The sequence below is a fragment of the Natrix helvetica genome, assembly GCF_964273705.1.
Source record: "Natrix helvetica genome assembly, chromosome: 3".
Classification (NCBI taxonomy): Eukaryota; Metazoa; Chordata; class Lepidosauria; order Squamata; family Natricidae; genus Natrix; species Natrix helvetica.
Window position 1 is genome coordinate 170,364,075 of NC_138549.1, and position 24,815 is coordinate 170,388,889.

General features: G+C 46.3%; 1 protein-coding gene across 1 annotated transcript in view; it reads left to right on the plus strand.

Annotated features, from left to right (window-relative positions):
* COL20A1 (collagen type XX alpha 1 chain) overlaps positions 1–24,815 on the plus strand; it is a 238,152-nt gene that overhangs the window by 109,011 nt on the left and 104,326 nt on the right. The window contains exons 19-22 of the mRNA XM_081949692.1: positions 1,346–1,491; positions 8,798–8,927; positions 10,853–10,909; positions 22,297–22,335. Of these exons, the coding sequence (XP_081805818.1) occupies positions 1,346–1,491; positions 8,798–8,927; positions 10,853–10,909; positions 22,297–22,335 (372 nt within the window). The remainder of the gene's footprint in view (positions 1–1,345; positions 1,492–8,797; positions 8,928–10,852; positions 10,910–22,296; positions 22,336–24,815) is intronic.

Consider the following 24,815-nt stretch of genomic DNA (forward strand, 5'->3'; position numbering starts at 1 on the left):
TGCATGAGCACGGCCTTCCATGCATGCCCTTTGCTCACATGCGTGCCTTCCACGCATGCGCCTGGACTAAAAAATGTGCCTAAATAGGACGCCAGAGAGCTGGGGCGCATAGGCAGGCCCACTCACTAACAGTTCGGGCGAACCGGTCCGAACCTGCTGAATATGACCTTTGCCTATACTCAAAAATCTAGTTAACAAATGGTCAGCATTAAATAGGCACTGTGGATAGTCCTCAACTTAAAATAGTTCATTTAATGACTGTTCAAATTTACAACGGCACTGAAAAGAGCGACGTATGATGTTTTTACCTGTACTATGTTCATCCTTCTTGCCATTTGATTGCCAACTGACTTCCATTCCCTACCATCCAGTCAGAGTTGAAGAAGCTTCTTGGGTGAGAAGCAAAACACCTTCAAAGAAAAACCAGAAAGTCCAGTTGCCTCTTGAAAAAAGCAGCTTTGGGACAAACAGGACCTGGATGACTGACAATCTCCATAGGCAACTAACTCATACTTACAACGCTTATAGGGTCCTCGGTCATGTAATTCCCCTTTTGCGATCTTCTGACAAGCAAGGCCAATGCGGAAGACAGACTCACTTAACAAATGTGTTACTAATGTAACCTCTGTAGTGATTCACTTAACAGCTGTGGCAAGAAATGTAAAGTAAAGTAAAATGGAGAAAGCTTAATAAATGTTTCACTTCAGAACAGAAAAACAATACAATACAATACAATAGTAGAGTTGGAAGGGGCCTTGGAGGTCTTCTAGTCCAACCCCCTGCCTAGGCAGGAAACCCTATACCGTTTCAGACAAATGGCTATCCAACATCTTCTTAAAGACTTCCAGTGTTGGGGCATTCACAACTTCTGGAGGCAACTTCTGTTCCACTGATTCATTGTTCTCACTGTCAGGAAATTTCTCCTCAGTTCTAAGTTGCTCCTCTCCATGATTAGTTTCCACCCATTGCTTCTTGTTCTACCCTCAGGTGCCTTGGAGAACAGTTTGACTCCCTCTTCTTTGTGGCAACCCCTGAGATATTGGAACACTGCTATCATGTCTCCCCTAGTCCTTCTTTCTCTTAAGCTAAACATACCCAGTTCCTGCAACCGTTCTTCATATGTTTTAATGTTGGGCTCAGTTGTGATCGTAAGTTGAGGAGGATTACCCTGTGTTTAAGATTTAATGGCATTCAAGACGGTTTGGACTTAGGCTGTTTGTGGGAATGTGATGACTCCAGACTAATATCTCTCTTGACTCCACCTCGCAAGATTTCCCTTTTCTTTCTCATACCGCTTGGTTCTCGCTTCCCTAAGATTGCTCTCCTGGATTTTCTTCCTTTTCAGCTGCCAAGAACCCACCCACAAATCTCTATGTGGATTCGGAGACCCCCAGCAGCCTTCGGGTTCACTGGACCCCTCCTGATGCGGCAGTTCAGCACTATCGGATCAGCTACAGCCCAGAACGGAGTCACAGCAAGCAGCAGGAAACGGTATGCAGAATTTTCATGCATGACCCAATTCCCATCACATGGGTTCAATGTTTGGTATTTAATGGAAGTAGGGATTTAGATGGAAAATATCCTTGGGCAAAATCATGGAGAAATCTAGCAATGAGAGCTATGTGTGACTTGCTGGTTTGCTTGCTTGACTGATTCCCTCCTTCTCTCCTTCCTTCTTTCCTTCCTTCCTTCCCATTTTCCCTTCACCCCTCCTTCCTTCTTTTCTTCCTCACTTTCACCCTCTCATCCTCCCTCTCTCCCTTCTAAAAACCTTCCTTCTTTCCTTTCTCCCTTTCTCCCTCCCTCCTAAAAATCTTCCTCCCTCTCTTCCCTTCTCTTCTTCCCATCACTCTTTCCTTACTTCCCATTTCTCCTTCCTTCCCTCCTTCCCTCCCTCTCTCCCCCTACCTCCTTCCCATCTGTGTTTCCTTCCTTCCTATTTCTCCTCCCTCCCTCCCTCCCTCTCTCCCCCCTAAAAATCTTCCTCCCTCCCCTTCCATTCTTCCCATCACTCTTTCCTTCCTTCCCATTTCTCCTCCCTCCCTCTCTCCTATTCCCTTCTTCTCATCTGTTACCTTGTTTTCCATTTCTCCTTCCTTCCCATTTTCCCTCCATCCTTCCTTCCTGCCTTTCTTTCCCACTTTCACCTTCCCATCCTCCCTCTCTCCCTTCTAAAAATCTTCTTCCCTCCCTCCTAAAAATCTTCCTCCCTCCCTCCCCTCCCCTTCTTCTCATCACTCTTTCCTTCCTTCTCATTTCTCCTTCCTTCCCTCATTTCCTCCCTCTTTCCCCCTTCTTCCAATGTCTGTTTCCTTCCCATCTCTCCTCCCTCCCCCCTAAAAATCTTCCTCCCTCCCCTTCCCATCACTCTTTCCTTCCTTCCCATTTCTCCTTCCTTCCCTCCTTCCCTCCCTCTCCCCCTCCCTTCTTCCCATCTGTTACATTGTTTTCCATTTCTCCCTTCCTTCCTTCCTTCCTTCCTTCCTTCCCTCCCTCCCTCCCTCCCTCCCTCCCTCCCTCCCTCCTTCCTTCCTTCCTTCCTTCCTTCCTTCCTTCCTTCCTTCCTTCCTTTTGTATAGCTCCCCGTCTCTTATGTGTGACTCTGGGCAGTTTCCAATAATTAACACATCAATAAAAAGAACAAAACGCAAGTCAAAGAAGCCGGAATACATAAAAGCATGTTGAAACCATATTAAAACCATACCACACTAGCGGAGTTACCAGAGACATCCACAGCACTCAGCGTAACCGTTCAGTGAGTTCTGCACCACAACTGTCTCATCCGCCCAGATGGCAAAACCGTGTCTTCATACCTTTCTGTAAGGCGAATAGGGTCAGGGCCAGTCTAGGCTCTGTTGAATTTCTGGTTAGCAGAGGGATAGAATCAAGATCATGTGAAGTGTTAAGATCACTTTATAAGGCCTTGGTAAAACCAAGTTCAACCTATTCTCCAAAGTAACCATCATGTATCACATTTTTCAGTGCCATTGCAACTTTGAACAATCAAACTACAAATGGTAGTTAATAGAATAGAATAGAAATAGAAATTTAATTTGTTAGCCGTGCCCTCTCCGCAAGGGACTCGGGGCGGCGTACAATAAAATATACATACATACATATAAACATAAAAATACACACATATACATACATATACATACATGCATGGAGGAGGTAATAATTAAAAATACATTACATTAATAATAATAAAAATTAGTCATTAAAAATACCCCGAAATAATAATACAATTTAAAAAGGACTGTCAGGAGGAAAAGGATAAAACTACAGTTAAGTAGTTAAGTATGAGTCTACCTGTATTAATGCATGTTATCAGTTAAAGTGGAAATATTTCTACATTTTTAAGAAACATTATTATTATTGCAATGTGGAGACTCATAGAAAGAGTGCAGAGAAGAGCAACAAAGAAGATTAAGGGACTGGAGGCTAAAACATACAGAGAATGGTTGCAGGAACTGGGTATATTTAGTTTAATGAAAAGAAGGACTAGGGGAAACATGATAGCAGTCTTCCAATATCTCAGGGGTTGCCACAAAGAAGAGGGAGTCAAACTATTTTCCAAGGCACCTGAGGACAGAACAAGAAGCAATGGGTGGAAACTAATCAAGGAGAGAAGCAACCTAGAACTGAGGAGAAACTTCCTGACAGTTAGAACAATTAATCAGTGAAACAACTTGCCTCCAGAAGTTGTGAATGCCCCAACAGTGGAAGACTTTAAGAAGATGTTGGATAACCATTCGTCTGAAGTGGTGTAGAGTTTCCTGCCTAAGCAGGGGGCTAGACTAGAAGACCTCCAAGGTCCCTTCCAACTCTCTTCTTCTATTATTGTTTTAAAATGTCTTTTCCGAGGGACTTCCATTTTCTTTCCACCATGTATAACAAAGAAATAAACAGAGAGATACTGATTCAAGGTCAAACCCTAGATTTTATAACTGAAGAAAATTTTTAAAACATTTCTCTCCAATCTCATCTCTTACTGAGCTGACTTGATAGCATAATAAATTTCAATCAAGAAGAATTGGATTCCAATTTTTGGATAACCGTTACCCTTGCTGGAGGATTATGGATCAGACACAGTGTCTCAACTAAACTATTTCGCAAATTGTCTTGTGCCAGAAACAGGAGCATGGATAGTTCCCTGATAAAATTGGATATACGAAGTCTTCGACTTGCAACTTTTTCATTTAGTGACAATGACACTGAAAAGAGGGACTTACAACGGTCCTCCTACTTATGACCCCTTGGTCACATGATCCAAATTTGGGTGTTTTTAGCATGTATTTACAATGGCTGCAGTGTCCCAGGGTTATCCAATTTTTGTGTCCTTCCTAGCTGGCTTCCAACAAGCAAAGCCCATGGGGGTTTGTAAAACAATCAGATGATTCACTTAACAACTGGAGTGATTCACTTAACAACCATGGCAGTAACGATGGTAGCAACATACATTTTTTGTCCCAATTGCAGCCAGACGTTGAGGACTAGCTGTGGCCCTCAAAGAATCCAAGGTCTGTTCAAACTTAGCCCCTGTTATTTACAATAATTATAACTGGAGTATTAATACATGCTTAAGGAAAAAAGTGACATTTCCAAGCATCCCCAGTTCTGTGGGGTCCTTGGTGCTCTCTGAACTTCGTGATTTTCTTGCAGACATTTCATTACCCAACTAAATAACATCATCAGTGGTAGAAGGGAGTGGGATTTGCAGAGAGGAGGAGGAGGAAGGGGAGGAGGAGGATTGTGGGGTCCTTGGTGTTCTCTGAGCTTGGTGGTTTTCTTGTAGACATTTCATTACCCAAATAGGTAATACCATCAGTGCTAGAAGGGAAGGGAGAGAGGGAGGAGGACTGCCCGGTTCTTGGTGCTCTGAGGTTAGTAATTTTCTTGCAGATATTTCATTTTCACACTAGCTAAAGGCATCAATGCTAATTACAGGCAGCGCTCGACTTACGGCCACAAGTGAGGCCGGAATTTACATTGCCAAGTGAGAAATTTGTTAAGTGAGCTTTGCCCCTTTTACGACTCTTCTTGCCACAGTTGTTAAGTGAATCACTGCAGTTCTTAAATTAGCAACACGGCTGTTAAGTGAATGTGGTTTCCCCCCTTCACTCTACTTGTCAGAAGCTGCAAAAGCTGATCACAGGGACGTTGCAACCGTCATAAATACGAACCAATTGTTAAGCATGTGAGTGTAAATCATATGACCATGGGGTTGGTGCAATGGTCATAAGTGGGGAAAATGACACTTTTTTTTTAGTGCTGTTGTAACTGCAAATGGCCACTAAATGAACTGTTTGTAACTGGAGGACTACCTGTGCCAAGCTCACGGAGCACCAAGAACTCCACAGTTCAATCCTGAGCTACAACTATTCTGTTCTATTAACATCAGCAGCTAACAATATAACAGAGTTGGAAGGGACCTTGGAGGTCTTGTTTGTTTGTTTTATTGGATTTATGTGCTGCCCTTCCCCCAAAGGACTCAGGGCAGCGTACAGCATTAAAAAACACATATTACAAAAGTTAAAAGAAAATTTAGAAACAATCCAAAAAACAAACCCAATTTATATAACACTCACATTTTAAAAATTAAAAGCCAACTTTTTAAGGCGCGTCGGAAGGTCAGGGCTTATGCGAAGCTCCGGGGGCAGCTCATTCCAGAGGGAAGGTGCTCCCACAGAGAAGGCTCTCCCCCTGGGGGTCACCAGCCGACACTGTCTGGCCAACTGCACCCTGAGGAGGCCAACTCTGTGGGATCGCACTGGATGGTGGGAGGCTACTGGTGGCAGTAGGTGGTCTCGCAGGTACCCTGGGCCTAAGCCATGGAGCGCTTTAAAGGTCATAATTAATACCTTGAATCGCACCCGGAAAACAACCGGCAACCAGTGCAAGCCGCCTAAAAGGGGTGTAACATGGGAGCACCTAGGTACCCCCATGACAACCCGCGCGGCTGCATTCTGGACCAGCTGAAGCCTCCGGGTGCTCTTCAAGGACAGCCCCATGTAGAGAGCATTGCAGTAGTCCAGGCGAGAAAGGACGAGGGCATGAGTGACTGTGCACAGAGCATCCCGATCCAGGAAGGGGAGCAACTGACATACCAGGCGAACCTGGTAAAAGGCCCCCCTGGTCACGGCCATCAGGTGTTCTTCTAAACTAAGCCGCGTATCCAGGAGGACTCCCAGATTGCGAGCCTTCTCTGAGGGGGCTAAAATTTCTCCTCCTATCATCAAAGATGGAACAAGATGCACAAATTGGGATGACGGAAACCACAGCCACTCAGTCTTGGAGGGATTGAGCTTGAGCCGGTTCCTCCCCATCCAGACCCACACAGCCTCCAGGCATCTAGGTCTTCTAGTCCAACCCACTGCTCAAGCAGGAGACCCTATATCCGTGATGGCAAACCTATGGCATGTGTGCCAGAGGTGGCACGCAGAGCCTTTTCTGTGGGCACGCGTGCCCTCGCCATCTGCTATTTATTTATTTATTTATTTATTTATTTATTTATTATTTTGACTTCTTAGTCGCCCCCTCTCCCCCAAGGGACTTGGGGCGACGTACACCAGCAGCGGTTACAACGATACAATATGGAGGAGGTGGAACAATAAATAAATAAATTACAATAATTTAAAACAATTAAAAACCCCAATGATAGTTAAAGTTAAAAATTAAAATTAAAAATGCCCAAGAGGTGGAGAAGATCTAAATTAAGCCAGGCCGGCTAGTCGGAACAGGTGGGTCTTAAGTTTCGTGCGGAAGGAGCGGAGGTCAGTCGTTGTCCTAATGTCTGGGGGGAGGTCATTCCAAAGGGTAGGGCCCATCACAGAGAAGGCCCTACTCCTGGGCGCCGCCCTCTGACACTCTCTGGAGGACGGCACCTGGAGAAGTCCCTCCCTGTGCGAGCGAATAGGTCGCAGGGATGTATGGGGCAGAACGCGATCCCGCAGGTAGCTAGGCCCTGTGCCATGGAGCGCTTTAAAGATAGTAACTAACACCTTGAAGCGCACCCGGTAGGCCACAGGAAGCCAGTGCAGCTCGCGCAGGAGAGGTGTTATATGGGAGAACCTCGTTCTCCCCATAATTACCCGCGCGGCTGCATTCTGGACCAACTGCAATCTCCGGGCGCACCTCAAGGGGAGCCCCATGTAGAGAGCATTGCAGTAGTCCAGGCGGGACGTCACCAGTGCGTGTGTGACTGTGCGCAGGGCATCCCGGTCCAAAAGGGGTCGCAATTGGCGCACCAGGCGAACCTGGTGGAACGCCCCCCTCGCCACGGCTGCCACATGGTCATCCATAGCCAGCCGGGCATCTAGGAGGATGCCCAAATTGTGCGCCCGTTCCACCGGGGCTAATTGCTCGTCCCCGATGGCCAAAGATGGAATGTACTGGTTGAACCGGGAAGACGGAAGCCACAGCCACTCTGTCTTGGAGAGGTTGAGCTTGAGCCTGTTGTCCCCCATCCAGACCCGCACGGCTTCCAGACACCGGGACATCACTTCGACGGCCTCGTTGGGGTGGTTTGGGGTGGAAATGTACAGCTGCGTGTTGTCAGCGTACAGATGGTATCCCACCCCAAAACCACGGATGATCTCGCCCAGCGGCTTCATATATATCTTCTGGTTTCATAGAGCCCTCTCTGTGGGCTCATGCGCCGTTGCATTGTCAGCTGACTTCGTGTGCACCAGAGTGCCAGAAACCTGAAGACCAGCTGGCTGGCATACACGTGCGCACTGCCCACCTGGTCTTCGGCTTTCCGGTACTCTGGCATGTGCATGTTCCAGCAATATACTATTTCAGATAAATGGTTGTCCACTCTCTTCTTAAAAACCAGCAGTGATGAAGCACCAGAACTTCTGGAGGCAAGTCTTTCCACTGATTGAAGGCTCCTGGATTGGGGCTGAAAGACGAAAGTGGAAGTGGTACGCTCCGTCCCATATTTGGGTAGACCAGGTTGCCCTGGTAGATCGGTCTCACCAGAAAAAAACCACTTTATCTGTCCCCTGGTATAGCCGACAAAGCGAGGAGAACCCGTGGCTTAGAGGTTAATACATCTACCTAATATGTAAGTAGCCTGGGTTTGAATCCCAGAAGGGTATGGCTAACTGACAACAGTTTAAATAGCTTGAAATAGATCTATACCAGTTTCCCTTTATTTCTTTGTCAGTAAATATAAATTCGACACAAAACTGTCAGGAAATTTCTCCTTAGTTCTAGATTGCTTTCTCTCCTTGAAAGCTTCACCTTTGTTGCTTCTTGTCCTGCCTTTAATTATTCAGTTGTTACTGTTAGGGATGTAACCCTAGGCTTGGCTTGGCAATGTATATAAGCTATGATTACTTTACTGTTACTTTAAATGCTTAAGAGATGTAATTGGTTTGTTACCTCAAGCAGCCATAAGAGGTAGCCAGAATGGCTGTTAGCTCTCTGTTTTGTTAGATGTTGATCGGTGTATACTGAGGTGTTGTGGTTTGCTACTGTTTAGCTATATTTTGTGTGTTAGACTGACTATTTTGATAACCGAATTACTGAACAGTGTATGACTTGGACTGTTAATCGGACTCTGAATACCTCTATATTTCTACATAGTAAACTACTATATTTTTATACTATTCAGTGTCTCTGTATGCTGGTTTGTGCGTGTTTTTCCATATCACTCTAATTACGCTTCTCTGCATACTCGCTCTTCTAACGGGGAGCTTAATTACTTAACAGTTACACTAATTGTCCTGTTGGGCCTTACAGTCACATTGCCTCGTTAGGTTGTAAAAGTGTGATGTTCTCTTTTCCACAGATTACAGTCTCTGGCAGGATCCAGTCCATTGTTCTCCATTCTCTCCTGCCTGCTAGAGTTTATACGGTGACCGTAATTGCAGTCTATGCTGCAGGAGAGAGTGACCCTGTATCTGTCATTGGCCGGACAGGTGAGCCATCCATCATTTGGGTTCTTTTCAGAGGTGGTTTTCAGCTGGTTTGGACTGGTTCAGGCGAATCGATAGCGGCAACCTGCAGGTGGGCCTGCTCTGCCACCCCCAGCTCTATATCATCCTATTTAGCCACGTTTTCTAATGCACATGCATGTCTGCAAGTCGTGTGCGTGAGCAAAGCACATCCGTGGAAGGCCACACACATGCGCAGAAGGCGCGCAGGCTCAAGTATCAGTGCATGGTGAACCAGTGGTAAAATTATGTGAAACACACCTCTGGTTCTTTTCCTTTGCACCATCTCTTATTTCTTGTTTTCTCCTGAAGCTTTATGCTCTTTGCTGTAGATACGCCAAAAATTGTGAGGGTCAGGAATTGATGGGGATTAGAGTGAAATAAGGTCATTTTTGTTGGGCGAGATATATAGGTGTATATTTCAAACTCTCTCTCTAAGCTCAAAATCATATTGCTGGTAGTCCTTGACTTAGGATCCCAGCTAAGTGCAAAATTTCTGCTGTTGAGCAATTGTCAAGGGAATAGGCCCTTCTGTGTGATGGGCAATTCATCTTCCAGTCTTCTCCCCGTAAAAAAGGCCTCAGATTATTGTTTTCAGGGGTGGGCTTCAAAGTTTTTAGCAAGGGGTTCTCTACCCGGTTGCTGGGTGGGTGTGGCCATGGTGGGTGTGGCCTAGTTGGCCACCTGCACTATGGTGGGAGTTGTTTTTGCCTTCCCCGGGCTCCAGAGTCTTTCTTTGAGCCTCCGGGAGGGTGAAAACGGCCTCCCCAGGCTCGGGAGCCCTCTGGAGGCTGGAAATGGGCCTCTCTGAACTTCCGGTAAGCCTGTTTCCTCCCCTTCCCGAGCCTCCACACGCTCCCTGCACTTATCTGCATCCAAAACAGGCCACGTGGGGACTCCTGGGAGGGGTGGGGTGGGATGGGCGGGGCCAGCCAGAAGTGGGATTAGGGGGTTGTCTGAACTGCACAGAATCTTAGCATGAGGTTCTCCCGAACCTCTGTGAACCCCTAGCAGCCCACCTCTGATGGTTTTCTATGTAACCTTCTACATGTATTGATGTAGTCCTTTGCAAAACGGCACCATCAACATTGCTCTGGCCATTTGCACAACTGCAACCTAAAGCATTTTTGTAGCACCAGCCAGCCATCACTGAAGTGATCTGAAGAATGTCCTCATTGCTGTTATTCTGGCACAAATGATGATCTAGAGGGCATGCTATTACTAGTGGTCCTTTGGCTGGTGGACAGATGGGACCTATGGCAGCTCAGGACTGAACTGTGGGGTGCTTGGTGTTCTCTGAGCTTGATTGTTTTCTTGCAGACATTTAATTACCTAATTAGTTAACATCATCAATGCAAATCCACTCCCTTCTAACACTGATGATGTTACCTAGTTGGGTAATGAAAGGTCTGCAAGAAAACAACCAAGTTCAGAGAGCATCAAAGATCCCACAGTTCCTCCTCCTCCTCCTCCTCTTCCTCCTCCTCCTCCTCTTCTCCGTTTCTTCTCCACTCCACAAACACCTCTCCCTTTTAGCACTGATGATGTTACCTAGATGGGTAATGAAAGGTCTATAAAAAAACAACCAAGTTCAGAGAGCACCGAGTAGCCTACAGTTCTCCTCTTCTTCTTCTTTTCCTCCTCTCCTCCTCCTCAATTTCTTCTCCACTCCACAAACCCCACTCCCTTCTAGCATTGATGATGTCACCTAGTTGGATAATGAAACTTCTGCAGGAAAACAGCCAATCTTCTCTTCTGTTGGATTACAAACTGTATTTAGATGTCTTCCTGCCCCAAATGATATAAAGATAACAAAAGATAAAACATCCTCCTGTTATGGTATTGATTTGCAGAGTTGATTGCAAATTGAGCAGTTGGATTTCAGCAGTCTTTTGTTTTGCTTCTTATAGCTACTGTCTTGGCTCGAGTGCCCAACATGAAAGAATCCCAATTCTTCAAAACAGAGGGTAAGATTTCACCGCGAGAATTTTCAATAGTTGTTGATTTTTGCCTGATGAACGATTGAGGGAACCAAGTATGTCTTGTCTAATGAAGAGAAGGATTAAGGGGAACATGATAAGTGTCCTCTAGTACGTGAGGGTCACAGAGAAGAAAGGGGTCAACCTATTCTCTGAAGTACCAAAGGGCCGGAAAAGAAGTAACGGGTGGAAGATTATTAAAGAGAGATTCAAGTTAGAACTAAGGAGAAATTTCCTGACAGTGAGAACACTTAATCAGTGGAATGGCTTGCCTTAAGAAGTGGTGGGTGCTCCAACACTGAAGTTTTTCAAGAAGATAATCATTTGTCTGGGATAACATACAGCAGGGGTGTCAAACACAATTTCATTCAGGGCTGCGTCAGGGCTGTGGTGGGCCTTGGTGGGCCGGGCAGGAGTGGCTGACTGGGTGGGTGTGGCTGACTTGGTGGGCATGGCCAGCTTCATGCCACTCCCTGGGCATGGCCGAATGGATGGGTGTGGCCGACTGAATGGGTGTGGCCAGCTTGATGCCACTCCCCAAAGTGCTGGCATGTTTCCTCTTTGCGCTGGGTAGACCAGAAAGAAACCGCATTGGGTAGACTGGGCCGAAGCAACATTGGGTAGACCAGGCCGAAGCCGCATTGGGTAGACTAGGCCGAAGCCACATTGGGTAGACTAGGCCGAAGCCACATTGGATAGACCAGGCCCAAGCCGCATTGGGTAGACCAGGCTGAAGCAAAATGAGCTGGGCCCTTACATTTTCCAGGACAGCCCCGGGAGTCGGATCTGACCACATCACAGGCCCTGATATAGAGAATCATGCTTGAGCAGCGGTTTGGACTAGAAGACCTCCAAGGTTCCTTCCAATCCTATTATTCTATTTGCGATTGTTGGCCACATTTACTTGAGAATTATGTCAAAGAATGAAGTTGTTCCTTCAAAAGTCCGGTATCAACTTTTTGGTGGCTAGAATCGAAAAATACTTTCTTCGGTATTTTCTCTCTGTCTCTCTCATTTGCCTGAAATCAGCACAATTTTCAATCACTTCTGAAGCCCCAATTATTTCTTTTTCTCCAGCTCAACTCTAAGGTAAAACAAATGCAAATTCACATGCCGCGGAGTTATTACAGTGGTTACAGCGGCCTGGCATTATTCAGTGGTGCATTTTTTATTCTTGCGCCTTTGGCAGAAGAGAAAACTACGAATGTCTTTCAAAACCCCTTTCAATTAAATCCATCCACCTCCTGGAAATTGTGCTATTCATGTAAGTGGAGGTTTCCATAAAGACTGGGGATGAAATATACTGGAAAGCTCATTTGGAGCAAATCTTCTGCAAACTGGGCTATCTATCTGTCCGCCTGTCTGTCTATCTCTAAGTAAATTGTAAAATACTAATGGCTGGCGGGAGAATTGTGGGAATTGAAGTCCACAAGTCTTGAAGCTGCCAAGTTTGACAAACCTTGTTCCGAAGTGTGAGGACTACGTGCAGGTAGTCCTTGACGTACGACCAACGTTGAGCCCAACATTTCTCTTGCTAAGTTAGGAGTTAAGTGAGTTTTGCCCCATTTTGCAACCTTTCTTGCCGTAGTTGTTAAGCGAATCACCGCAGTTGTTAAGTTAGTAACACGGTTGTTAAGCGAACCTGGCTTTGCCTTTGACTTCGCTTGTCAGAAGCTCACAAACGGGCATCACATAATCTCGGAAAACTGCAACCGTCATAAATACCTGCCAGTTGCCAAGCATCTGATTCTGATCATGTGACCACAGGAGTGCTGCAATGATCAGAAAGAGTCATAAGTCACTTTTTCAGTCCTTTTTTCATTATATATGACCTGCACGTAATGCATTTCGCCCAGGGACTGCCAGTTTGACATCCCTAGATAGAGTCTCCTGCCTGACTAGGGGATTGGACTAGAAGACCTCCAAGGTCCCTTCCAATTCTGTTATTCTACCACTATGTTTGGAAAACATTGCTCTAATGCAGGGGTGTCCAAACGTGGGAACTTTAAGACATGTGGACTTCAACTCCCAGAATTTTCCAGCCAGCATGGCTGGCTGGAGAATTCTGAGAGTTGAAGTCCACAAGTCTTAAAGTTCCCACGTATGGACATCTGTTCTGACCCCCCTCCATCCAGTAATGAACGCCGACACAGGCTTAGCTGTTTGCCACACTTTATTTACAGTACTATAATCTTGTTGGCTAAAAGCCCAAACACAACTCACAGGCAAGACGTTGGCAGTAACCCAGACTCCAACAGATACAGACAAGAGCTTCTCCAGCTTGTTACAAACGGAAACACAAGGCAGATCAGACAAGGAGTTCTCCAGATTACTATGAACGGTTGTGTCCTGCAAAAAGCCTCCTCCCAAAGTCCCTTCTTATATATGCTCTTGGGAGAGGCCAAGCCACAACCACCTGAGCTTGATTATCTCTTAGGAGCTTGTCTCCGGAGCAGCTGTTGCCTTCGTTTCTCCGCCCTTCTTAATCTTGCGTCAGGGACAAACTCCCTTTGATCTTCCCTACTGCTCCGTGCCTCAGGCGCCTCCTGGTGGCCAACCAGCCTCTCTGGTGCCTGCTCTGGATCTGAACTCTGCACAGGGTCCTCCATCTTTTCCATAGCCGACTCATAGGGTTTATCGCTATCTGAGTCCCTCAGCAGCTCCGACGGATCCTGCTGGGCCACAACAGACATCCCTGCTCTAATGGGTCATGCATTGAATAAAAGAGTTGGGCTAACTGAGCTCTGAGATACCTCCCTGTTAGATTTTAAAGAAGTGAAATACTCTTTTGAAATGACAGCAGTGATGATATGCTTGAAGCAGACTCAATGTGGACTTCACAAACAGAAATATCCTCTTGAGCATTTTTCTTTTTTTCAGAGCTTCCTCTGATTTTTTTTCAAATAGATACCACATTTTCTGCCTTTGGGCCTAGCCCTTGGGCTGATGGAGAAGGAAACACAGGTATTCCCCAACTCACCACCATTCTTCTCAAGTTACAACAGCACTAAAAAAAAGCTTAACTTATGACCGTTTTCTGATGTCAAGGGTCTATGATAGGAAAATTCCAATAGGAAACTGTTCTGACCCCCCTCACCCCCTTCGTCCACACCAAAACACTCTGAGCCAAAGATACTTTACAAGATTTATTGACAGACAGACAGGTCCTTGGCAGTAAACCAACACAGATAAGCCTTAATAACAACCCGGCACTGATAAGCATTAACAGCAATCCAGCCTGCCATGCTCACGAGACTGTACTCCCACATTAGTTCATGCGTTGACTTCTGCAAAAGGGCGTGTGCACAAGCAGTCCTTTTATAGTCTGGAGAGGAGTCTAATTACCATCAGCCGAGTGCAATTACCTCCTGTAACTGCACAACTGTTCCTGACACCTATTAGCTCTTCGGTAACGAGCATCCAACAACAACTCACTGCTGACGTCCGACTCACTGTCCCTTGTCTCCTACCCACTGCTCCAAGGCATGACATCAGGAGCACATATCTCTTTCTTCTGGGACCTTCTATCAACCATAGGACTTATTGAATCTAATAGATCAACAGGCTATATTTCTTGATTTTCACATGTCCAACTAATGAACCCAAATAAAACAGATACTCTCGGGAGCTTTGAAATCCCAAAAGTAAAACTTTATTGGATACACCATGTTGGTACTGAAGAAACAAACCAGCTTTGGTTTTCCTGCGCAATTGCTTGCCTAGTTAAACCCCATCTCCTCACCCCTGGTTGATCTCACTGACAGTTATGAGATATCTGTTTGTTATGGGAACAGTCCATCTCTTCCTCCAGCACCTGCAGTGGTGACCTTGATGGGTTCCATGCTCTCAAGATCTCCGCATACATTCTCAGCATTCTATTCCCCCCGCCCCAGTTCATTAACAAGTTGAGATGCATTAAACTTTGAAAGAAGCAAAGCGGTTCAATCTTGACATCCCACTTACGACCGCTGCAGCGTCCCTGTGATCACGTGATCAAAATTCGGGCACTTGGCAACTGGCATGTATTAATGATGTTTTCAATGTCCCGGGGTAATATGTTCACCTTTTGCAACTGTGGGAAGCCTCCCCCCTCCTAGAAGAATGACATATTTTGAGGAATATTTTAAAAAGGCAGAATATTATATTTCCCTAAATGAGGAATGGAGAAACATGCTCTTGGAGACAGAAAGCAACCCTTTAAGAGGCCTCAGCAGATGTCAGCACTTAAGAGATAAAGAGCTTATTGAAAGAAGCCAAGTATCTAGGTAGCTCTATTCATAAGCAAATAGGCCTCACTCAAGATCCAAACCAGGAGAAAGCCATTAAGCAGTGGTGGGTTCTGGATCCTGTTGCAACCAGTAGGGTGCAACGGGGCCAGGCGTCCAACACATGCATGTGCACAGCACACGCGCAGCACACGCATGCGTACTTACCGCCCCTGACCCTTCAGCTGCTCGGCGGAACATCGCGCAGGTGCCATACGCTCCGTGTACAGAAACACTGATCAGCTTAAATACAGGTAAGGAGGGCGGGCAGGGGGGCCCTTTGGAGCACTGTACCAGAACAGTACCTGGTGCTCCCAGCAGGCACCAGTACACCTGTACCGGGGCGTACCGGTTCCCACCACTGCATTAAGCCATAGTAGGAATTGCCCAACACTCTTTCAGAACACAATCCTCTTCATTGCATCATCTCAGCAGTTCAAACTTCAACCAAACTTAGGAGCTCAGACAACCTACAGAGCCAGCTATGACCCCTACACAACCACTACATAGCTCCATGGGAGTCTGACAACTGACAATAGAAGACATGTTCTTGCAAAGGAACAGGAAGCTCAAGTGCAAAGCCCAAGGGAAGATATAAATACCCCTCACTCACAACTCCATGTGGTCAGCTGCCCAGAACCACCCATGTGCTTCTGCTTCCTCAATAAATGGACCCACTTTCCAATCAGCCTCCAGCTTCCATTTTGTCTCCGGTGCCTTTCTCCTGATTTGTAACTGAACCAGATGGATATTTCTTCCAACACGACCTTCTGACAAGCAAGGTCAATGGGGAAGCCAGATTCACTTAACAACTGCGTTACATGCATTGGCGTCCTTCAGTCTCAAAAGACGATGGTATCATGCTCTGGAAAGAGGTAAAGCTGGAGTGTCCTCTCCAGAGTGCGAGGCCGGGGTAGATTAATATGGAGGATAGACTGTTATCCAAGCAACATATTCTCTCCTCTCCACGTCGCTGAAATAGTTCAATGGAACAGCAGAGCCGATACGATTGGTTCCAGCTGCATCACAGGAGTTATCAGAACATCGTTGTACACAGTCACAATGTCATCATTCCAAATATCATCCAAAATTAAATCAGAGTCCAAGGCAGAACTTTCCTCAAACTTACAATTTATTGAGAGACATGTTGGTGCATCTGTGGAAAACCCGAATCGGAAAACCTCCTGGGTTTCCCACCCAGTTGAAAGTTCATGATCTTGCCCCTACACCCACAAGTCCATCACATGACAGAACAATTAATCAGTGGAACAGCTTGCCTCCAGAAGTTGTGAATGCCCCAACACTGGAAGTCTTTAAGAAGATGTTGGATAGCCATCTGTCTGAAACGGTATAGGGTTTCCTGCCTAGGCAGGGGGGTGGACTAGAAGACCTCCAAGGCCCCTTCCAACTCTACCATTGTATTATATAACATGGTCCAATCTTCTACTGCCACTCTGGCAGTTCCACCCATCCAGTTCCGGTCAGGCTCAGAGGTGTAGAGACAAAAGACGACCTTGGGCTTCTAGAAAAGAATTTTTTATTTTGACAACAACACATTCTACTTCTTACTATTCCCACTCCCATTTCCCCACTAATGAAACAGCATTGTAAAATAATAGAGAGTGTGGCAGGCCAAAGATCCTAAAAGGAACTGGCTGAGGCCTGACAGGCGGCCTCTCCTCAGAAGAAAAACATTTCCTGAAAAGAGAATAACATAGGGGTTAATGTATTTATTTTATTTATTTATTATTCATATTTATAGACCGCCCCCTCTCCCGAAAGGGACTCGGGGCGGTGTACAGTCACTAAAATGTGTTATAAAATACATACATAAAACAGTTAAATAATTAAATACGTAGGTGGAGGAGGTTGCAAGACTGTATATAGAATAATAAATATAGTACATTAAAAGCTTATTAAAACCCCAAACCCAATTAAAATATCCCCGGGAGGTAAAACTAAGAAAGTGCCAGGCCAGCTGATTGAAATAGGTGAGTCTTTAACTTTTGCCGGAAGGAACGGAGGTCGGTGGTAGTTCGAATATCTGGGGGGAGGTCATTCCAGAGGGTTGGGCCCATCACAGAGAAGGATCTACTCCTAGGTGTCGCCCGCTGGCATTGCCTAGCAGACGGCACCAGGAGGAGCCCCTCTCTGTGTGAGCGGATAGGTCGCAGGGACGTGTGTGGTAGGATGCGATCCTGCAGATACCTAGGTCCTATGCCATGGAGCGCTTTAAAGATGGTAATCAATACCTTGAAACGCACCCGAAAGGCCACAGGTAGCCAGTGCAGCTCGCGCAGGAGAGGTGTTACGTGGGAGTAACGAGTACTTCCCATAATAACCCGCGCGGCTGCGTTCTGAACTAGCTGCAGTCTCCGGATGCGTCCCAAGGGAAGCCCCATGTAGAGGGCATTGCAGTAGTCCAGGCGAGACGTCACCAGCGCATGAGTGACCGTGCGCAGGGCACTCCGGTCCAGTAGGGGGCGCAATTGGCGCACCAGGCGAACCTGGTGGAACGCCCCCCTTGCCACGGCTGCCACATGGTCCTCCATTGACAGCCGGGCATCGAGGAGGACGCCCAAATTGCGCACCCGCTCCACAGGGGACAGCTGTTCGCCCCCTATGGCCAGCGATGGGGTCAGCTGGCTGAACCGAGGCGCCGGTACCCACAGCCACTCAGTCTTGGAGGGGTTGAGTTTGAGTCTGTTGTCCCCCATCCAGACCCCGACGGCTTCCAAACACCGGGACATCACTTCGACAGCCTCGTTGGGGTGGTTTGGGGTTGAAATATACAGCTGAGTATCATCAGCGTAGAGGTGGTACTCAACCCCAAAACCACGGATGATCTCGCCCAGCGGCTTCACATATGCATTGAACAGGAGAGGCGAGAGGACCGACCCCTGTGGCACCCCACAAGTGAGTGGCCTCAGGGACGACCTCTGCCCCCCTGTCAACACACATTGCTTCCGGTCGGAGAGGTAGGAGCCGAACCACCGCAAAACGGTGCCGCCGACTCCCATCCCCTCCAACCGACGCAATAGGATACCATGGTCGATGGTATCAAAAGCCGCCGAGAGATCTAATAGGACCAGGATAGAGGAACAACCCCTATCTCTGGCCCTCCAGAGATCATCAACCAACGCGACCAAGGCTGTCTCAGTGCTGTGCCCGGGTCGGAAGCCGGACTGGCGTGGGTCTAGATAGTCGGATTCGTCTAGGTGTCATGGAAATTGCTGCGCCACCACATTCTCAACAACCTTCGCCACGAAGGGGAGGTTGGAGACTGGACAATAATTAGCTAGCTCCATTGGGTCGAGCGAAGGTCTCTTGAGCAAGGGTCTCACCACCGCCTCTTTCAAGGCGGTAGGTAAGTATCCCTCACCCAATGAGGCGTTCACCAGGCCCAGGAGCCAGCCTCGTGTCACCTCCCAGGCTGCCAGTACCAGCCAGGAGGGGCACGGGTCCGTTAAACATGTAGTAGGTCGCAGCCGTCCACGCAACCTGTCCAAATCCTCGGGGGCAACAGAGTCAAACTCCTGTAACAATGTAACAATCACCTCTTCCCCCCTGCCCAGGGGGACCCTTTGGCCTGTCGGGAAACTTCTCATCTTATTTATTTGGTAGATACAAAAACTTTGTCTCCCACACGAAAGGGGGGTTGGAGCGAGCGATGTTTATCAGCTTGCTTCTTGTAGGCTGCATCTGCTAGAGCTTTCTTCAAATTTTCCCATCTTTTTTTAGCGTCTCCATCCATTCATTCAGAGACATGGAGGAGGGAGGTTCTCTAGGCAACTCGGGCATGGCAACAAATTCCCTGCTACTGGTAATTTGGAAAGCAGTTAATCCAGTGCTGCTGTGGACCACGTTGTTCTACGCCACTTTGGCGAAGGGTAGCAAGTCCGACCAATTGTCTTGCTGATAGTCCACATAACACCTGATGTATTGTTCCACCATCACGTTGGCCCTGTCTGCTGCGCCGTTCGTCCTGGGATGAAACACTGAGCTGAGTCCTTGTGTGGGCCCAATGGATCACAGGAACTCTCTCCAGAACTTGGTGGTGAACTGAACTCCGCAGTCTGAAATGATCGTTTTGGGCATCCCGTGTAGGCGATAAATGTCTTTCACAAACATTTTCACTAATTTCTTTGCGGATGGCAACCCTGAGCAAGTGATGAAGTGTGCCTGCTTGGAAACTAAATCAATAACTGTCCAGATTATTCCCACTGCTGTTTGGGAGTTCGATGATGAAGTCATATTGCGAACTCTTCCCATGGTCAGTTAGGGCTGGCCACTCGTTGTAGTAGTTCAGGGGGCTTCCCCGGCCATGTTTTCATCGTTGGGCAAGTAGCACAGCTTTTCACGTAATCTTCCACCTCCAATTTCATCTTTGGCCACCAAAATTGACACCTGCCGAGGTGGATCGTTTTTAGGAATCCAAAGTGGCCTCCTAGTTTTGCATCATGACTTCGCTGTAGAACTTGCAGCCTCAACCCCGCCGGGACGTACCGCATACAGATCAGAGAGGGAGATCTGCACTCGATGCTTAATCAGCATGTCGATTGTAAAGCAACTGGGCACATGCACAAGACCTCTAGTCTGTCCCATTCAGGTTGAGCAGGTAGTTGGAATGCTTCTTTCTCCCAAATGGCCCACCACCTTTCAGTAGTGGTGAGTTTCTTGGAGATCTAAGCGCATGGCAAGAGAGAGAGGGGGGGAGAGAGAGAGAGAGAGAGAGGGAGGGAGGGAGAGGGAGAGAAATATCCAGGGAAATATAATATTCTGCTTTTTCAATATTTCCTAGGATACTTCATTCTTCTAGGAGAGGGATGGGTTTTAACTTCCTACATTACAAAGGATGAATTTTTAAAAAATGGAAGGCAGGAGGGTCCCATTACAGGGACAGGTTGTGTTTTTACGCTAAACAACTCACTTTATTTCCCACAATAGATCTGACGTTGAAACAAACAAAGGGAGATTGTTTTTCTTCTTCTTTACCATGATAATTAATAGAATGCATCAGGACTATTACTCATGGAGTCTTTGTGGTGGCTAGAATTTCTTTGTGGGTTAAACAAATATTTGACTTCATAGTAAAAGCTGTATTTTGCAATGGAGAAATCTAATAAACGCAGAGGCAATTAGAAATAGAAAATGAACAGTCATGAAACTAAGCAGGCACATAATGTTTTCTGTGGCAGCTGTTAATTGTCAAGGAGTGAAATCTACTAACCTTTGCTACCGGTTTGCAAATGTGAGCACGCGCATATGCAGCGCGTCAAAAATGGATGCGATGATGTCCTGGGGTGAGGGTGGGAGTGGGCGGAGCCTGCTACCAAGCGTTCCTGAAAGGTACCGTATTTTTCGGAGTATAAGACTTACCGGAGTATAAGACGTACCAAAATTTTGAAGAGGCAATTAAAAAAAAAGGTTTTGCACTCTGCAGATCTCCCAAAAAGGGCCAGTTTTTGGCAAAAACGGGCTCGTTTTTTGGTAAAAAAAAAAAAGGGCATGCATAGTTTTTAGGAGACTTATAGAGTGCCCCAGAGGGCTGGGGGGGGGCAAAAACAAGGAAAAAATGGCCTTTTTTGCTCATTTTTGCCCTCCCCAGTCCCCAGGAGCACTCTGGAAGCCTCCTAGAGGCTATGCATGGGCATTTTTGCAAAGGGGGCAGGGTTTCAGGAGGCCAAAAATGCTGTATTCCGTGTACCTGATGCACCCCAGATTTTCACCCTCTTTATACTCTGAAATATACGGTAAGTAGAATAGCGAGGGGGGGAAATCCTCTGTGCCACACAATTTATATTAGCTAGAAAGCAGGAAATCCTGCTTTTTAGCTAATATAAATTGCACGTCACGGCTGATTGTCAGAAATACCGGTTCGCCTGAACCAGTAGCATTTTTTTACTACTGGTTTGGGTGAACCGGTCCGAACCCGGTAGCATTTCACCCCTGTAATTGTCTCTCCTGAAAAAAAAATCAGAAAAGGTTGGGCAAGAAAGTGTAATAAGGAACCTCTATGAAGGAAATAGTAGTGCAGATAAAATAACAAAATTGGACATCTCCTTCTCTTCCTCTCAACATACTGACCTGGGCATTCTGGGAGTCGAAGTCCACCCATGAGTTGCTAAGGTTGAGAAACACCACTTTAGAGGTAGATAAAGTTTGAGGTAAGTAGGGCTACATATGCTAGAAGCAGGGACGTGCGGTCAGGGGAGGCAGGGGAGGCAGAGCCTTACCGCTCTCATCATTAAAAGAAAAAAAAAGGGAAAAGGGAAAAGGCACACATGGTCCGATTCCCTGCCTTCCTGAGTCAACATGAAGGGGATTGCGGAGTGCACTCCGCCGGCTTGCACTCCGCGGTCCCCTTCATGTTGACTCAGGAAGGTGGGGAATGGGACCACATGTGCAGGAGGCTGAGGCTGCCTCAGCCTCCTGCACACGTGGTCCCATTCCCTGCCTTCCTGATGACGTCACCAGCCTCACCAGCCATAAACCTCACCGCACGTCACTGGCTAGAAGAATAATTTGGGATTCAAACTCAAGCCCGGGTTGTGCAACCTCTTGCAGAGGTTTTATTTCCACGTGAAATATGCTTTTATTATACACCCCTCTTCTCTGCAAACTTGAAATATCTATTTTGTCAATGTCAGGGTTCCAAATAGCACCCACAAGTAAATCAGAGTCCAAGGCAACAGATTCCTCAAAGTTACAATTTATTAAGAGACCATGTTGGCACATCTGGGAAAACCCGAATCTGAAAGCTTCCTGGTTTTCCCCACCCAGTTGAAAGTTCGTGATCTTGCCCCCACACCCACAAGCCCATCACATGGTCCAATCTTCCACTGCCATGCTGACAGCTCCCACCCATCCAGTTCCGGTCAGGTGCAAAGACAAAGGATGACCTTGGCTTTCTAGAAGGAATTTTGTTATGGCTACATAGCATCTCACTCTGTACAATTCCCCCCTCCCATTTTCCCACAGTAGAAAATGCATAGTAGAATAATAGAAAGTGTGGCGGGCCAAAGATCCAAAAGAAAAGATGGCTGCAGGCCTGATATATTTATTGTTTCCCTGCCTCTTCATCCTTCCCTATTCTTTGTCCTTCTGCAGGCTGCCCTTCGCTTCGCTCTACGGATGGCCCCATACAAGGTATGCATTCTTTGATTACGAAGAAGAGTAAGTTCTTCCTGTTTGCTCCCTCGAAGAGCTAGGTCAGAGGTTTTCAGCCTGTGGTCGCCACTGGAAGTCCATGAAGGCTTGAAGAAGTCTTGGGAATCCATGGCCACAAAAAGAATTTTTAAAATTTTTGAATATACATCAATATCGTTATATGAACAGTGAGGCATCTGCGTATCATTCATTTAAATACAAATAATAATAGTAATATTAATAACATGTGTTACATTAATCATACCTATGTAATGTGGTATTAATATAGATATCTGTATTAGAGTATGTTCCTTCATTCTTTAGTTATTCAGTGTTTTTGTGCGCCATTCTCACAACAATTCACAATATTATTTAAACGTACATAGTGATACCATCTTTCGACATCCAATCTTTACATCTAACTATTACTTTTAGTATGTTATATAAAAATATGTATACTGACATTCCCCCTTGATCTTGTTTTTGCCACAGGTGGCACACAGAGCCATTTGTCTGGGCACATGAGACTTTAGCCTGTCAGCTCCAGCACGCATGCACGCGCTGGCCAGCTGACTTCGGCGTTCTATTTCGGCTGTTTTTCACCTTCCAGAAACTTCCCTGAAGCCTCCAAAGGGCAAAAAAACAACCCAATGTGCAAACTGGAAGTTCGGAAACGAACTTGGGCTGTTTTTCGTGCTCTGGAAGCTACAGGGAAGACTCCTGAAGGCTCCGGAGGGTGAAAAATGGCCCTATTGGCAAACCAGAAATGACTTCTGCCATTTTTTGCCCTCCAGAGCCTTCAGGGAAGCCTCCTGAAGCCTCCGGAGGGCCTCCCCAGGCTCCTAGAAAGCCTTTGGAGCCTGGGGAGGGCAAAAAGGGGTCCATTGCGTGCCAAAAGCGGGGGGGGGGGAAGGGCAGGGGTCATGCGCACATGTAAATCGGGCTCATGCACATAGCATTATGGGTGTGGGCACGCACGAGCATGACCTCCCTGCACTCCCTCCCCCGCTTTTGGGACGCAATGGGAAAAAGGTTAGCTGTCACTGTACCATCTCATAAGCTTCTTTATAAGAAGTCATATTTCTTACAAAAATGTCGCAGATAATTAGAGCTTCCAGCACTACTTTGAAGATTCCTGGAGGAATTGTTTTCCCTCCTTAAAACTCTTTGATTGTACCAAAATATGCATTTGCTGCATTGGCCTCTCATGGAGTAGGCTACATCAACAGAGGGATAGAATCAAGTTCACGTGAAGTGTTAATACCACTTTATAATGCCTTGGTAAGGCCACACTTGGAATACTGCATTCAGTTTTGGTCACCACGATGTAGAAAAGATGTGGAGACTCCAGAAAGAGTGCAGAGAAGAGCAACAAAGGTGATTAGGGGACTGGAGGCTAAAACATATGAGGAATGGTTGCAGGAACTGGGTATGTCTAGTTTAATAGAAAGAAGGACTAGGGGAGACATGATAGCAGTGTTCCAATATCTCAGGGGCTGCCATAAAGAAGAGGGAGTCAAACTATTCTCCAAAGCACCTGAGGGTAGAACAAGAAGCAATGGGTGGAAACTAATCAAGGAGAGAAGCAACTTAGAACTGAGGAGAAATTTCCTGACAGTTAGAACAATTAATCAGTGGAACAGAAGTTGCCTCCAGAAGTTGTGAATGCCCTAACACTGGAAGTCTTTAAGAAGATGTTGGATGGCCATTTGTCTGAAGTGGTGTAGGGTTTCCTGCCTAGGCAGGGGGTTGGACTAGAAGACCTCCAAGGTCCCTTCCAACTCTGCTATTTTATTGTATGTCAACCTACCAGGAAATCCAATGGAAACGTTACTCTAATGAATATGCCCTTTTCCTTTTATTTTCCTTCGACTGGAAAGAAAAATAAAATAAAATCCAGAAAGTCTTCCAGCACTGCTGGTTGCAAGTACAGGTAGTCCTCGACTTACAACAGTTCATTTAATGACCGTTCCAAGTTACAATGGCACTGGAAAAAGTAATTTCTGACCAGTTTTTCACAGTTACAGCTTTGGTGATCAAAATTCAGATGCTCGGGAAGTGGTTCATACTTATGACCGTTGCTGTGTCCCAAGGTGACATGATCATGTTTTTCAGCCTTTTCACAAGCAAAGTCGATGGGGGAAGATTCACCTAACAACTAGGTTACTAACTTATCGACTGCAGTGATTCACTTAACAACCGTGGCAAGAAAAGTTGCAAAATGGGGCAAAACTCATTTAACAAATATCTCACTTAACTTAACAGAAATTTTGAACTCAACGGGGTCATAAATTGAAGACTACCTGTATTACATCAGCTATATTTTTCAATGCAGTGCCTCATTTATTTTTATAATAGCTTGGTTCAAATGAAATTTCGAGGGGGAGATTGCTTGGCTGGGGACTTCTACTCAATTGAACTCAGACAGCATTTGAATGAATCAAAACATGGACATTCCTCTCCTTCGATTGGCATCGGTC